Source organism: Misgurnus anguillicaudatus, chromosome 17 (genome assembly GCF_027580225.2).
Source record: "Misgurnus anguillicaudatus chromosome 17, ASM2758022v2, whole genome shotgun sequence".
NCBI lineage: Eukaryota > Metazoa > Chordata > Actinopteri > Cypriniformes > Cobitidae > Misgurnus > Misgurnus anguillicaudatus.
In genome coordinates, this window is record NC_073353.2 from 24,209,422 (window position 1) to 24,227,607 (window position 18,186).

The 18,186-nt window shown below is 41.4% G+C and overlaps 1 protein-coding gene across 1 annotated transcript in view; it reads right to left on the bottom strand.

The window, feature by feature from the left end:
• The window catches only part of pth2ra (parathyroid hormone 2 receptor a), a 119,487-nt gene that overhangs the window by 48,447 nt on the left and 52,854 nt on the right, over positions 1-18,186 (bottom strand). The window contains exon 3 of the mRNA XM_055215596.2: positions 70-180. Within this exon, the coding sequence (XP_055071571.2) occupies positions 70-180 (111 nt within the window). The remainder of the gene's footprint in view (positions 1-69; positions 181-18,186) is intronic.

An 18,186-nucleotide genomic window follows, 5' to 3' on the forward strand; every position in this document is an offset into this window, starting at 1 on the left:
AGGCTATGCTTAGAATGATAAAAAAAACATAAAGAGTTTGATACACAGAGAAAGAAAAATGTTCCAAACCTGCATGATTGAAATCATAAATGTATCTGGGGCAGGGGGTCTTGGTCAGAGTTCCAGGAAAACCTTGTGCCCAACATATCAAACCATCCCACTCCGGAGTACACACACCAACTGAGACGGAAAGCAGCAATACATTAACACAACATGAAATATCCTCACAAGCCCCTTTTGGAGTATTACAATACATATGCACAAATGAGCTGGCACACATCTTTACCATTGCTTAGAACAAAAACAAACACAAGGCATGGCAGAGCAACTCACATCAGCAGAACATTACATTTAACATAACGTTAAACAAAGCTAGGCAAAGGACAATGGGACCCTGATGTGAGGGCTATATATACAATTACAATTTAAATCTTTAAAGCTAACTCTATATTTTTAAATTTCCTGGCATTCACCCAAGCAGCCACTTAAGTCATACTGTCATTTCAAAAAGGAGAACTTATCACAGTTTTAACCCAGACAATAGCCTCTTTCACACAGTAATTCTGTTAAATTACCATGAATTTACCAGAATGAATTTACCAGTAAATATGAAAATGTGCTGTTCACACATGCAGTGACATTCCGTCTTTTTACCAGGAAGACAGGATTCACACATCAGTTTCAAAATACCGGTAAACTCGGTGGGCGGCGAGCTCAGTGTTGTATTTGTAAACAATGGCGGGTTATGACTTAATATCAATATCCACGGTCCGTATTTTGTTGTTTTCACATCTGTGGCAAACACTGACGGTCACGAAGTTGCTGGTGACCAGATAACATTGCATTAGGCGACGTCAAACAGAACCTGCGTTTGCACATTAGGCTTCAGATCACAGAGAATGTGCTAAGGACGTCGGCAATTCGGCAAATAGATGGTAAGCTGTTTTAAACAACTTTGCTGAAGAAATGTGGATGTTAACTTCAGGTGTGCTCGACTTTTAAGCAGCATGTGTGTGGAAACGTCCATAAACAGTGCGGGGGTAAACGCGTCACCTGTATAAAAACGTTATGATTGGCCCGAAAATGTCAGCGTGGTCTGACGTCGTCCATTCTAAATGCCGGTAATCCTATACACATATGCATCCTTTCCTGTATATGGGATATTTTTGGAGTGAAGTACTCAGTCCTTGGTTGCAATTCCGAGGATCCTCGACATTAGAACAGTCCTTCAACAAATGTCGATGACGTAGCATCCGTAGGATCCTTCCTTGACATTGAGAAACAGCCTCTGTGTATGTTTTTATCATTGTTCTGAATCTAATCGCTCTGAAAGTCCTTAACAAAAATGCAATTATATCAGCTTTTTGTTCAAAATCTGGTATTTTTAAAGAAATCTACACATATTTGGTGATAAAAAGAGAACAAATGAAGATAGGATGAAATGTTTATTATGTTGGCTTGAAAAAGCCAACATACTGTTATTATGTTGGCTTGACAAAGCCAACATACTGTTATTGTAGTTAAACTTATTATTATTAGTGGTGCTTGCATTTATGCAAGGCATCACTATTACTATTCCTCATACTTATTATTATTATTATGTTGGCTTGACAAAGCCAACATACTGTTATTGTAGTTAAACTTATTATTATTATTTTTCTTCTGAGACTAAATTTCTGCAGCTAACTCGTCCTACAGCTTTCAAGCTACATCCACCAAATTTTCCACGGACATTCTAACTGGTCTGAAGAAGTGTGCTATGACTTTTTGAAGGGATCCGACTTACAGAATTCCTAAAACGGGAAATAAAAATTCCGAAAGTCCCATTGACTTAACATTGGACAAACTTTGACGGGTTCTAGCTGCGAGCGAGAATTTTGTAGAAACTTGTGGTTTACCACATTTGAAGAGGCTGGCAGGCTGTGTAAGAACATACATCACATTGGGGTGTAAGTTTCACCCCTGGGGTGTAAGAGGCCCCCAAAATTCCCCATTGACTTATAACGGGGCAGGAAACACGCCCATATAAGGGAATAAAAACGTTCCAGATGGGATATCTTTGCTTTACAGTGTCGTAGAGATAAGTGGGTGGGCTCATTTTACTCGGACATCCAATCAGTCTCTCTGGATCATCCCATAGCAATTAAGCCACGCCCCTAGCAACCATTTTTGGGCACCCTAGCAACATCTCCCATAGACTGCCATTATAAAATGCCCAGATGAATATCTTTGCAGCACAGTGTCACAGAGACATGGGGGTGGGCTCATTTTACTCAGGCATCCAATCAGTCTCTAAGGATTCTTATTGAGCTAATATGCCACGCCCCTAGCAACCAAATATGAGCACCCTAGCAACATAATAAACAAAGCCTTATATCTCTGGATCCGAACATCATAGAGACATGGGGGTTGGGTCTTTTGGTCATGTTAGCTTCATGCTAGCTTCAAGCTAAGTCATACTAGCTTCATGCTAGCTTCATGCTAGCTTTATGCTAATTTCATAATAAATCTTGCTAACTTCATGCTAAATCATGTTAGCATCGTCCTAGCTTCATGCTAATTCATGTTAGCATCGTGCTAGCTTCATGCTAATTCATGTTACCTTCATGTTAGCTTCATGCTAATTCATGTTAGCATCATGCTAGCTTCATGCTAATTCATGTTAGCATCATGCTAACTTCATGCTAATTCATGTTATTATCATGCTAGCTTCATGCTAATTCATGTTAGCATCATGCTAGCTTCATGCTAATTCATGTTAGCATCATGCTAACTTCATGCTAATTCATGTTAGCATCATGCTAGCTTCATGCTAATTCATGTTAGCATCATGCTAGCTTCATGCTAACTTCATGCTAATTCATGTTAGCATCATGCTAGCGTCATGTTAATTCATGTTAGCATCATGCTAGCTTCATGCTAATTCATGTTAGCATCATGCTAACTTCATGCTAATTCATGTTAGCATCATGCTAGCTTCATGCTAATTCATGTTAGCATCATGCTAGCTTCATGTTAATTCATGTTAGCATCATGCTAGCTTCATGCTAATTCATGTAAGCATCATGCTAGCTTCATGCTAATTCATGTTAGCTTAATGCTAGCTTCATGCTAATTCATGTTAGCATCATGCTAGCTTCATGCTATTTCATGTTAGCATCATGCCGGCTTCATGATAATTCATGTTAGCATCATACTAGCTTCATGCTAATTCATGTTAGCATCATGCTAGCTTCATGCTAACTTCATGCTAATTCATGTTAGCATCATGCTAGCTTCATGCTAATTCATGTTAGCATTCATGTTAGCATCATGCTAGCTTCATGCTAACTTCATGCTAATTCATGTTAGCATCATGCTAGCTTCATGCTAATCATGCTTACTTGATGCTAGCTTCATGCTAATCATGTTAGCTTCATGCTAGCTTCATGCTAATTCATGTTAGCATCATGCTAGCTTCATGCTATTTCATGTTAGCATCATGCTAGCTTCATGCTAATCATGTTAACTTGATGCTAGCTTCATGCTAATCATGTTAGCTTCATGCTAATCATGTTAGCTTCATGCTAGCTTCAGGCTAATCATGCTAACTTTATGTTAAATCAGGCTAGCTTCATACTTAAACATACTAACAGCCAGATAGCCTACTAAACTAAACTTCTGTCAAACCGTTTTTAACGTTCAGGCCAGGCTTTGTCAAGCCAACATAAAGTTTGTCAACAAACTTTTCTATCTAGTTATATCTTATTCTTATGTCTGCACGTTTTTTCGGCGCGTAACTCGTCCCGCACGCTTTGCCGTAGTCCCATGAAAGCGGGCTCAAATCGACTGGTTTATTAAGGAGAGGTGTGCTATGACTTTTATAAGCAATCGGGTGCAGGATTTCTGAAAGGGGGGCGAAAAACCACCCGAAAAATCCCATTGACTTAACATTGGGCCCAACTTTGACGAGTCATAGCTCCGCTCGAGGATTTTGTAGAAACATGTGGGTTACAACATTTGAAGAGGGTGGTAGGCTCTGTAAGAACATGGATCACAATGGGGTGTAAGTTGTACCTCTGGGGTGTAAGAGGTGCCCAAAAATGCCCAATGAAAAGTCAATGGGCGAAAATCCCATAGACTTAACATTGCGAAAAACTTTGACGGGTCATAGGTCCGAGCGAGGATTTTGTAGAAACATGTGGGTCACAACATTTGAAGAGGGTGCTAGACTCTTTCAGGACGTACCCCACAATGGGGTGTAAGGTTACCCTAGCAACCATTTTGGGCACCCTAGCAACCTATCCCATAGACTGCCATTATAAAATGCCTAGATGGATATCTTTGCACCACAGTGTCACAGAGACATGGGGGTGGGCTCATTTTACTCAGGCATCCAATCACTCTCTCAGGATCCTTGAATACTTACTAAGCCACGCCCATAGCAACCACTTTTGAGCACCCTAGCAACATAAAATTCAAACAGTTATATCTCGGCATCAGAACATCGTAGAGACACTGGGGTTGGACCGTTTGACTCGTGACTAGGGGTGTAACAATTGGGCACATCAATGGCCACTCCCAAGCCACGCCCCTAGCAACCAAATTTGAGAACCCTAGCAACCGAATAAACAAAGCCTTATATCTCCGCATCAGAACATCGTAGAGACACGGGGGTTGGACCGTTTGACTCGTGACTTGGAGGTTAATCACTAGTGGATGCCATTTTTTTCCCTAGCAACCAAATACAGTACCCTAGCAACAGAGTAAACAAAGCCTTATATCTCCGCATCAGAACATCGTAGAGACACGGGGGTTGGACCGTTTGACTCGTGACTCGGAGGGTAATCACTAGTGGATGCCATTTTTTTCCCTAGCAACCAAATACAGTACCCTAGCAACAGAGTAAACAAAGCCTTATATCTCCGCATCAGAACATCGTAGAGACACAGGGGTTGGACCGTTTGACTCGTGACTCGTAGGGTAATCACTAGTGCATGGCAATTTTTTTCCCTAGCAACCAAATACAGTACCCTAGCAACAGAGTAAACAAAGCCTTATATCTCCGCATCAGAACATCGTAGAGACACGGGGGTTGGACCGTTTGACTCGTGACTCGGAGGGTTATCACTAGTGGATGGCAATTTTCCCCCTAGCAACCAAATACGGTACCCTAGCAACAGAGTAAACAAAGCCTTATATCTCCGCATCAGAACATCGTAGAGACACGGGAGTTGGGTCGTTTTACTTTTGGCTTGGAGTATAATCATATATGTTACCCAGAATTTTGCCACGGCAAGCACCACTCACATTTTCTTCAGGAAATGTACCTATCTAGTTATTATTATTATTATTATTTTTCTTCTGGGACTAAATTTCTGCAGCTAACTCGTCCTACAGCTTTCAAGCTACATCCACCAAATTTTCCACGGACATTCTAACTGGTCTGAAGAAGTGTGCTATGACTTTTTGAAGGGATCCGACTTACAGAATTCCTAAAACGGGAAATAAAAATTCCGAAAGTCCCATTGACTTAACATTGGACAAACTTTGACGGGTTCTAGCTGCGAGCGAGAATTTTGTAGAAACTTGTGGTTTACCACATTTGAAGAGGCTGGCAGGCTGTGTAAGAACATACATCACATTGGGGTGTAAGTTTCACCCCTGGGGTGTAAGAGGCCCCCAAAATTCCCCATTGACTTATAACGGGGCAGGAAACACGCCCATATAAGGGAATAAAAACGTTCCAGATGGGATATCTTTGCTTTACAGTGTCGTAGAGATAAGTGGGTGGGCTCATTTTACTCGGACATCCAATCAGTCTCTCTGGATCATCCCATAGCAATTGAGCCACGCCCCTAGCAACCATTTTTGGGCACCCTAGCAACATCTCCCATAGACTGCCATTATAAAATGCCCAGATGAATATCTTTGCAGCACAGTGTCACAGAGACATGGGGGTGGGCTCATTTTACTCAGGCATCCAATCAGTCTCTAAGGATTCTTATTGAGCTATTAAGCCACGCCCCTAGCAACCAAATATGAGCACCCTAGCAACATAATAAACAAAGCCTTATATCTCTGGATCCGAACATCATAGAGACATGGGGGTTGGGTCTTTTGGTCATGTTAGCTTCATGCTAGCTTCAAGCTAAGTCATACTAGCTTCATGCTAGCTTCATGCTAATTCATGTTAGCTTCATGCTAATTCATGTTAGCATCATGCTAGCTTCTGCTAATTCATGTTAGCATCATGCTAACCTCATGCTAATTCATGTTAGCATCATGCTAGCTTCATGCTAATTCATGTTAGCATCATGCTAGCTTCATGCTAATTCATGTTAGCATCATGCTAGCTTCATGCTAATTCATGTTAGCATCATGCTAACTTCATGCTAATTCATGTTAGCATCATGCTAGCTTCATGCTAATTCATGTTAGCATCATGCTAGCTTCATGCTAATTCATGTTAGCATCATGCTAACTTCATGCTCATTCATGTTAGCATCATGCTAGCTTCATGCTAATTCATGTTAGCATCATGCTAGCTTCATGCTAATTCATGTTAGCATCATGCTAATTCATGTTAGCATCATGCTAGCTTCATGCTATTTCAAGTTAGCATCATGCTAGCTTCATGCTATTTCAAGTTAGCTTCATGCTAATTCATGTTAGCTTCATGTTAGCTTCATGCTAATTCATGTTAGCATCATGCTAATTCATGCTAATTCATGTTAGCATCATGCTAGCTTCATGCTAATTCATGTTAGCATCATGCTAACTTCATGCTAATACATGTTAGCATCATGCTAGCTTCATGCTAATCATGTTAACTTCATGCTAGCTTCATGCTAATCATGTTAGCTTCATGCTAGCTTCATGCTAATTCATGTTAGCATCATGCTAGCTTCATGCTATTTCATGTTAGCATCATGCTAGCTTCATGCTAATCATGTTAGCTTCATGCTAGCTTCAGGCTAATCATGCTAGCTTTGTTAAATCAGGCTAGCTTCATACTTAAACATACTAACAGCCAGATAGCCTACTAAACTAAACTTCTGTCAAACCGTTTTTAACGTTCAGGCCAGGCTTTGTCAAGCCAACATAAAGTTTGTCAACAAACTTTTCTATCTAGTTCATCTTAATCTTATTAGTGGTGCTTGCATTTATGCAAGGCATCACTATTATTATTCCTCATACTTATTATTAGTGGTGCTTGCATTTATGCAAGGCATCACTATTATTATTGCTCATACTTATTATTATTCTTATGTCTGGACACTTTTTCGGCGCGTAACTCGTCCCGCACGGTTTGTTGTAGTCCCACGAAAGAGGGCTCAAATCGACCGGATTATTGAGGAGAGGTGTGCTATGACTTTTATAAGCGATCGGGTGCAGGATTTTCGAAAGGGGGGCGAAAAACCACCCGAAAAATCCCATTGACTTAACATTGCGCCCAACTTTGACGAGTCATAGCTCCGCTTGAGGATGTTGTAGGAACATGTGGGTTACATTATTTGAAGAGGTTGGTAGGCTCTGTAAGAACATACATCACATTGGGGTGTAAGTTGTACCCCTGGGGTGTAAGAGGCACCCGAAAATTCCCATTGACTTATAATGGGGCAGGAAACATGCCCATATAAGGGAATACAAACATTTTCAGATGGGATATTATCTTTACAATGTCGTAGATACAAGGGGGTGGGCTCATTTTACTCAGACATCCAATCAGTCTATCAGGGTAGTCCCAGAGCTATTAAGCCACGCCCCTAGCAACCATTTTAGGCACCCTAGCAACATCTTCCATAGACTGCCATTATAAAATGTCCAGATGGATATCTTTGCAGCACAGTGTCATAGAGACATGGGGGTGGGCTCATTTTACTCAGGCATCCAATCAATCTCTCAGGATCCTTACATAGGTATTAAGCCACACCCCTAGCAACCACTTTTGAGCACCCTAGCAACATAAAATTCAAACGGTTATATCTCAGCATCAGAACATCGTAGAGACACGGGGGTTGGACCGTTTGACTCGTGAATCAAAGTGTAATTCATTATGGGATGCTAATTTTTTCCCCTAGCAACCAAATACAGTACCCTAGCAACAGAGTAAACAAAGCCTTATATCTCCGCATCAGAACATCGTAGAGACACGGGGGTTGGACCGTTTGACTCCTGACTCGGAGTGTAATCATTATGGGATGCCAATTTTTTCCCTAGCAACCAAATACAGTACCCTAGCAACAGAGTAAACAAAGCCTTATATCTCCGCATCAGAACATCGTAGAGACACGGGGGTTGGACCGTTTGACTCGTGACTCAGAGTGTAATCATTATGGGATGCCAATTTTTTCCCTAGCAACCAAATGCAGTACCCTAGCAACAGAGTAAACAAAGCCTTATATCTCCGCATCAGAACATCGTAGAGACACGGGGGTTGGACCGTTTGACTCGTGACTCGGAGGGTAATCATTATGGGATGCCATTTTTTTCCCTAGCAACCAAATACAGTACCCTAGCAACAGAGTAAACAAAGCCTTATATCTCTGCATCAGAACATCGTAGAGACACGGGGGTTGGACTGTTTGACTTGTGACTCGGAGTGTAATCATTATGGGATGCCAATTTTTTCCCTAGCAACCAAATACAGTACCCTAGCAACAGAGTAAACAAAGCCTTATATCTCCGCATCAGAACATCGTAGAGACACAGGGGTTGGACCGTTTGACTCGTGACTCGGAGTGTAATCATTATGGGATGCCATTTTTTCCCCTAGCAACCAAATACAGTACCCTAGCAACAGAGTAAACAAAGCCTTATATCTCCGCATCAGAACATCGTAGAGACACGGGGGTTGGACCGTTTGACTCGTGACTCGGAGTGTAATCATTATGGGATGCCAATTTTCTCCCTAGCAACCAAATACACTACCCTAGCAACCAAATAAACAAAGCCTTATATCTTCGCATCAGAACATCCTAGAGACACGTGGGTTGGACCGTTTGACTCGTGACTCGGCGGGTAATCACTAGTGGATGGCAATTTTCTCCCTAGCAACCAAATACACTACCCTAGCAACCAAATAAACAAAGCCTTATATCTTCGCATCAGAACATCGTAGAGACATGGGGGTTGGACCGTTTGACTCGTGACCCAGAGTGTAATCACTAGTGGGTGGCAATTTTCTCCCTAGCAACCAAATACAGTACCCTAGCAACCGAATAAACAAAGCCTTATATCTGTGCATCAGAAAATCGTAGAGACACGGGGTTTGGATCGTTTTACTCGTGACTGGAAGTATAATCATATACTGTCCCCCGAAATTTGCCACGGCAAGCACCACTTCACATTTTCTTCAGGAAATGTACCTATCTAGTTAGTGGTGCTTGCATTTATGCAAGGCATCACTATTACTATTCCTCATACTTATTATTAGTGGTGCTTGCATTTATGCAAAGCATCACTATTACTATTGCTCAGGGATATTATTATTAGTGGTGCTTGCATTTATGCAAAGCATCACTATTACTATTGCTCAGGGATATTATTATTAGTGGTGCTTGCATTTATGCAAGGCATCACTATTACTATTCCTCAGGGATATTATTATTATGTTGGCTTGACAAAGCCAACATACTGATATTGTATTTAAACTTATTATTATTATTATTCTTCTTCTGAGCGAAATTTCTGCAGCTAACTCGTCCGACAGCTTTCAAGCTACATCCACCAAATTTTCCACGGACATTCTAACTGGCCTGAAGAAGTGTGCTATATCTTTTTGACGGGATCCGACTTACAGAATTCCTAAAACGGGAATTTAAAATTCCAAAAGTCCCATTGACTTAACATTGGACAAACTTTGACGGGTCATAGCTCCGAGTGAGAAATTTGTAGAAACTTGTGGTTTACCATATTTAAGGAGGCTGACAGGCACTGTGAGAACATACCTCACATTGGGGTGTAAGTTTTACCCCTGGGGTGTAGGAGGCCCCCAAAATTCCCCATTGACTTATAACTGGGCAGGAAACACGCCCATATAAGGGAATAAAAACATTCCAGATGGAATATCTTCGCTTTACAGTGTCATAGAGACATGGGGGTGGGCTCATTTTACTCAGGCATCCAATCAGTCTCTCTGGATCATCCCATAGCAATTAAGCCACGCCCCTAGCAACCATTTTTGGGCACCCTAGCAACATCTCCCATAGATTGCCATTATAAAATGCCCAGATGGATATCTTTGCAGCACAGTGTCACAGAGACATGGGGGTGGGCTCATTTTACTCAGGCATCCAATCAGTCTCTAAGGATTCTTATTGAGCTATTAAGCCACGCCCCTAGCAACCAAATATGAGAACCCTAGCAACATAATAAACAAAGCCTTATATCTCTGGATCCGAACATCATAGAGACATGGGGGTTGGGTCTTTTGGTCATGTTAGCTTCATGCTAGCTTCAAGCTAAGTCATACTAGCTTCATGCTAGTTTCATGCTAGCTTTATGCTAATTTCATAATAAATCTTGCTAACTTCATGCTTATTCATGTTAGCGTCATGCTAGCTTCATGCTAATTCATGTTAGCATCATGCTAGCTTCATGTTAATTCATGTTAACATCATGCTAGCTTAATGCTAATTCATGTTAACATCATGCTAGCTTCATGCTAATTCATGTTAGCATCATGCTAGCTTCAATCTAATTCATGTTAGCATCATGCTAACTTCATGCTAATTCATGTTAGCATCATGCTAGCTTCATGCTAATTCATGTTAGCATCATGCTAGCTTCATGCTAATTCATGTTAGCATCATGCTAGCATCATGCTAGCTTCATGCTAATTAATGTTAGCATCATGCTAGCTTCATGCTAACTTCATGCTAATTCATGTTAGCATCATGCTAGCTTCATGCTAATCATGCTAACTTGATGCTAGCTTCATGCTAATCATGTTAGCTTCATGCTAGCTTCATGCTAATTCATGTTAGCATCATGCTAGCTTCATGCTATTTCATGTTAGCATCATGCTAGCTTCATGCTAATCATGCTAACTTGATGCTAGCTTCATGCTAATCATGTTAGCTTCATGATAATCATGTTAGCTTCATGCTAGCTTCAGGCTAATCATGCTAACTTTATGTTAAATCAGGCTAGCTTCATACTTAAACATACTAACAGCCAGATAGCCTACTAAACTAAACTTCTGTCAAACCGTTTTTAACGTTCAGGCCAGGCTTTGTCAAGCCAACATAAAGTTTGTCAACAAACTTTTCTATCTAGTTATTTTTATATCTTTATTCTTATGTCGCACAAATTTCGGCGCGTAACTCGTCCCACACGGTTTGTCGTAGACCCATAAAAGAGGGCCCAAATTGACCGGTTTATTGAGGAATGGTGTGCTATATCTTTTTTAAGGGATCGGGTGCAGGATTTTCGAAAGGGGGGCGAAAAACCACCCGAAAAATCCCATTGACTTAACATTGCGCCCAACTTTGACCAGTCATAGCTCCACTCGAGGATTTTGTAGAAACACGTGGGTTACAACATTTGAAGAGGGTGGTAGACTCTGTAAGAACATACATCACATTGGGGTGTAAGTTGTACCCCTGGGGTGTAAGAGGCACCCGAAATTGCCCATTGACTTATAATGGGGCAGGAAACATGCCCATATAAGGGAATAAAACAGTTCCAGATGGGATATCTTTGCTTTACAGTGTCGTAGAGATAAGTGGGTGGGCTCATTTCACCCGGGCATCCAATCAGTCTCTCAGGATCATCCCAGAGCTATTAAGCCACGCCCCTAGCAACAATTTTGGGCACCCTAGCAACATCTCCCATTGACTGCCATTATAAAATGCCCAGATGGATATCTTTGCATCACACTGTCATAGAGACATGGGGGTGGGCTCATTTTACTCAGGCATCCAATCAGTCTCTCAGGATCCTTACATATGTATTAAGCCACGCCCCTAGCAACCACTTTTGAGCACCCTAGCAACTTAAAATTCAAACAGTTATATCTCGGCATCCGAACATCGTAGAGACACGGGGGTTGGACCGTTTGACTCGTGACTCGGAGTGTAATCATTATGGGATGCCAATTTTTTCCCTAGCAACCAAATACAGTACCCTAGCAACAGAGTAAACAAAGCCTTATATCTCGGCATCAGAACATCGTAGAGACACGGGGGTTGGACCGTTTGACTTGTGACTCCGAGTGTAATCATTATGGGATGCCAATTTTTTCCCTAGCAACCAAATACAGTACCCTAGCAACAGAGTAAACAAAGCCTTATATCTCCGCATCAGAACATCGTAGAGACACGGGGGTTGGACCGTTTGACTCGTGACTCAGAGTGTAATCATTATGGGATGCCAATTTTTTCCATAGCAACCAAATACAGTACCCTAGCAACAGAGTAAACAAAGCCTTATATCTCCGCATCAGAACATCGTAGAGACACGGGGGTTGGACCGTTTGACTCGTGACTCGGGGTGTAATCATTATGGGATGCCAATTTTTTCCATAGCAACGAAATACACTACCCTAGCAACAGAGTAAACAAAGCCTTATATCTCCGCATCAGAACATCGTAGAGACACGGGGGTTGGACCGTTTGACTCATGACTCGGAGTGTAATCATTATGGGATGCCAATTTTTTCCCTAGCAACCAAATGCAGTACCCTAGCAACAGAGTAAACAAAGCCTTATATCTCCGCATCAGAACATCGTAGAGACACGGGGGTTGGACCGTTTGACTCGTGACTCAGAGTGTAATCATTATGGGATGCCAATTTTTTCCCTAGCAACCAAATACAGTACCCTAGCAACCGGATAAACATAGCCTTATATCTCCGCATCAGAACATCGTAGAGACACGGAAGTTGGATCGTTTTACTTTTGGCTTGGAGTATAATCATATATGTTCCCCAGAATTTTGCCACGGCAAGCACCACTCACATTTTCTTCAGGAAATGTACCTATCTAGTTATTATTATTAGTGGTGCTTGCATTTATGCAAGGCATCACTATTACTATTCCTCAGGGATATTATTATTATGTTGGCTTGACAAAGCCAACATACTGATATTGTATTTAAACTTATTATGTTGGCTTGACAAAGCCAACATACTGTTATTGTAGTTAAACTTATTAGTGGTGCTTGCATTTATGCAAGGCATCACTATTACTATCTTGCATACTTATTATTATAATTATTATTCTTATGTCTGCACGTTTTTTCGGCACCTAACTCGTCCCGCACGGTTTGTCGTAGACCCATGAAAGAGGGCTCAAATCGACCGGCTTATTGAGGAGAGGTGTGCTATGACTTTTATAAGCGATCGGGTGCAGGATTTCCGAAAGGGGGACGAAAAACCACCCGAAAAATCCCATTGACTTAACATTGCGCCCAACTTTGACGAGTCATAGCTCCGCTCGAGGATTTTATAGAAACATGTGGGTTACAACATTTGAAGAGGGTGGTAGACTCTGTAAGAACATGGATCACAATGGGGTGTAAGTTGTACCCCTGGGGTGTAAGAGGCACCCGAATTTTCCCATTGACTTATAATGGGGCAGGAAACATGCCCATATAAGGGAATAAAAAAGTTCCAGATGGGATATCTTTGCTTTACAGTGTCATAGAGATAAGTGGGTGTGCTCATTTCACTCGGGCATCCAATCAGTCCCTCAGGATCATCACAGAGCTTTTAAGCCACGCCCCTAGCAACAATTTTGGCCACCCTAGCAACATCTCCCATAGACTGCCATTATAAAATGCCCAGATGGATATCTTTGCACCACAGTGTCATAGAGACATGGGGGTGGGCTCATTTTACTCAGGCATCCAATCAGTCTCTCAGGATCCTTACATAGGTATTAAGCCACGCCCCTAGCAACCACTTTTGAGCACCCTAGCAACATAAAATTCAAACAGTTATATCTCGGCATCCGAACATCGTAGAGACACGGGGGTTGGACCGTTTGATACGTGACTCAGAGTGTAATCATTATGGGATGCCATTTTTTCCCCTAGCAACCAAATACAGTACCCTAGCAACAGAGTAAACAAAGCCTTATATCTCCGCATCAGAACATCGTAGAGACACAGGGGTTGGACCGTTTGACTTGTGACTCAGAGTGTAATCATTATGGGATGCCAATTTTTTCCCTAGCAACCAAATACAGTACCCTAGCAACAGAGTAAACAAAGCCTTATATCTCCGCATCAGAACATCATAGAGACACGGGGGTTGGACCGTTTGACTCGTGACTCAGAGTGTAATCATTATGGGATGCCGATTTTTTCCCTAGCAACCAAATACAGTACCCTAGCAACAGAGTAAACAAAGCCTTATATCTCCGCATCAGAACATCGTAGAGACACGGGGGTTGGACCGTTTGACTCTTGACTCAGAGTGTAATCATTATGGGATGCCAATTTTCCCCTTAGCAACCAAATACAGTACCCTAGCAACAGAGTAAACAAAGCCTTATATCTCCACATCAGAACATCGTAGAGACACGGGGGTTGGACCGTTTGACTCGTGACTCAGAGTGTAATCATTATGGGATGCCAATTTTTTCCCTAGCAACGAAATACAGTACCCTAGCAACAGAGTAAACAAAGCCTTATATCTCCGCATCAGAACATCGTAGAGACACAGGGGTTGGACCGTTTGACTCGTGACTCAGAGTGTAATCATTATGGGATGCCAATTTTTTCCCTAGCAACCAAATACAGTACCCTAGCAACAGAGTAAACAAAGCCTTATATCTCCGCATCAGAACATCGTAGAGACACGGGGGTTGGATTGTTTTACTTGTGGTATGGAGTATAAACATATACTGTCCCCCTAAATTTGCCACGGCAAGCACCACTTCACATTTTCTTCAGGAAATGTACCTATCTAGTTATTCTTCTTCTTCTTCTTCTTCTTCTTCTTCTTCTGAGACTAAAATTTCTGCGGCTAACTCGTCCGACAGCTTTCAAGCTACATCCACAAAATTTTCCATGGACATTCTGACTGGTCTAAAGAAGTGTGCTATATCTTTTTGACGGGATCCGACTTACAGAATTCCTAAAACGGGACGTAAAACTTCCGAAAAGTCCCATTTACTTAACATTGCGACAAACTTTGACAGGTCATAGCTCCGAGTGAGAAATTTGTAGAAACTTGTGGCTTACCATATTTAAGGAGGCTTACAGGCACTGTGAGAACATACCTCACATTGGGGTGTAAGTTTCACCCCTGGGGTGTAGGAGGCCCCCAAAATTCCCCATTGACTTATAACGGGGCAGGAAACACGCCCATATAAGGGAATAGAAACGTTCCAGATGGAATATCTTCGCTTTACAGTGTCATAGAGCCATGGGGGTGGGCTCATTTTACTCAGGCATCCAATCAGTCTCTCTGGATCATCCCATATTAATTAAGCCACGCCCTTAGCAACCATTTTTTGGCACCCTAGCAACATCTCCCATAGACTGCCATTATAAAATGCCCAGATGGATATCTTTGCAGCACAGTGTCACAGAGACATGGGGGTGGGCTCATTTTACTCAGGCATCCAATCAGTCTCTAAGGATTCTTATTGAGCTATTAAGCCACGCCCCTAGCAACCAAATATGAGCACCCTAGCAACATAATAAACAAAGCCTTATATCTCTGGATCCGAACATCATAGAGACATGGGGGTTGGGTCTTTTGGTCATGTTAGCTTCATGCTAGCTTCAAGCTAAGTCATACTAGCTTCATGCTAGTTTCATGCTAGCTTTATGCTAATTTCATAATAAATCTTGCTAACTTCATGCTTATTCATGTTAGCATCATGCTAGCTTCATGCTAATTCATGTTAGCATCATGCTAGCTTCATGCTAATTCATGTTAGCATCATGCTAGCTTCATGCTAATTCATGTTAACATTATGCTAACTTAATGCTAATTCATGTTAGCATCATGCTAGCTTCATGCTAATTCATGTTAGCATCATGCTAGCTTCATGCTAATTCATGTTAGCATCATGCTAGCTTCATGCTAGCTTCATGTTAATTCATGTTAGCATCATGCTAACTTTATGCTAATTCATGTTAGCATCATGCTATCTTCATGCTAATTTATGTTAGCATCATGCTAGCTTCATGCTAGCTTCATGTTAATTCATATTAGCATCATGCTAGCTTCATGTTAATTCATGTTAGCATCATGCTAGCTTCATGCTAATTCATGTTAGCATCATGCTAACTTCATGCTAATTCATGTTAGCATCATGTTAGCTTCATGCTAATTCATGTTAGCATCGTGCTAGCTTCATGCTAATTCATGTTAGCATCGTGCTAGCTTCATGCTAATTCATGTTAGCATCATGCTAGCTTCATGCTAATTCATGTTAGCATCATGCTAGCTTCATGCTAATTCATGTTAGCATCATGCTAGCTTCATGCTAACTTCATGCTAATTCATGTTAATTCATGTTAGCATCATGCTAGCTTCATGCTAATTCATGTTAGCATCATGCTAGCTTCATGCTAGCTTCATGTTAATTCATGTTAGCATCATGCTAACTTTATGCTAATTCATGTTAGCATCATGCTAGCTTCATGCTAATTCATGTTAGCATCATGCTGGCTTCATGCTAATTCATGTTAGCATCATGCTAGCTTCATGCTAATTCATGTTAGCATCATGCTCGCTTCATGCTAATTCATGTTAGCATCATGCTAGCTTCATGCTAATTCATGTTAGCATCATGCTAGCTTCATGGTAGCTTCATGTTAATTCATATTACCATCATGCTAGCTTCATGTTAATTCATGTTAGCATCATGCTAGCTTCATGCTAATTCATGTTAGCATCATGCTAACTTCATGCTAATTCATGTTAGCATCATGCTAGCTTCATGCTAATTCATGTTAGCATCGTGCTAGCTTCATGCTAATTCATGTTAGCATCATGCTAGCTTCATGCTAATTCATGTTAGCATCATGCTAGCTTCATGCTAATTCATGTTAGCATCATGTTAGCTTCATGCTGACTTCATGCTAATTCATGTTAATTCATGTTAGCATCATGCTAGCTTCATGCTAATTCATGTTAGCATCCTGCTAGCTTCATGCTAATTCATGTTAGCATCATGCTAGCTTAATGCTAATTCATGTTAGCATCATGTTAGCTTAATGCTAATTCATGTTAGCATCATGCTAGCTTCATGCTAATTCATGTTAGCATCATGCTAACTTCATGTTAATCATGTTAGCTTCATGCTAGCTTCATGCTAATCATGTTAGCTTCATGCTAATTCATGTTAGCATCATGCTAGCTTCATGCTATTTCATGTTAGCATCATGCTAGCTTCATGCTAATCATGCTAACTTCATGCTAATCATGTTAGCTTCATGCTAGCTTCAGGCTAATCATGCTAGCTTCATGTTAAATCAGGCTAGCTTCATACTTAAACATACTAACAGCCAGATAGCCTACTAAACTAAACTTCTGTCAAACCGTTTTTAACGTTCAGGCCAGGCTTTGTCAAGCCAACATAAAGTTTGTCAACAAACTTTTCTATCTAGTTATATCTTTATTCTTATGTCTGCACAAAATTTCGGCGCGTAACTCGTCCCGCACGGTTTGTCGTAGAGCCATAAAAGAGGGATCAACTTGACCGGATTATTGAGGGGACGCGGGCTATATCTTTTTTAAGCAATCGGGTGCAGGGTTTTTGAAAGGGGGGCGAAAAACCACCCGAAAAATCCCATTGACTTAACATTGCGCCGAACTTTGAAGGGTCATAGCTCTGCTCAAGTATTTTGTAGGAACATGTGGGTTACAACATTTGAAGAGTGTGGTAGGCTCTTTAAGAACATTCATCACAATGGGGTATACCTTGTACCCCTGGGGTGTAAGAGGCACCCGAAATTTCCCATTCAAAGTCAATGGGCGAAAATCCCATAGACTTAACATTGCGAAAAACTTTGACGGGTCATAGGTACGAGCAAGGATTTCGTAGAACCATGTGGGTCACAACATTTGAAGAGGGTGCTAGACTCTTTCAGGACGTCCCCCACAATGGGGTGTAAGGTAACCCTAGCAACAATTTTGGGCACCCTAGCAACATCTCCCATAGACTGCCATTATAAAATGCCCAGATGGATATCTTTGCACCACAGTGTCATAGAGACATGGGGGTGGGCTCATTTTAC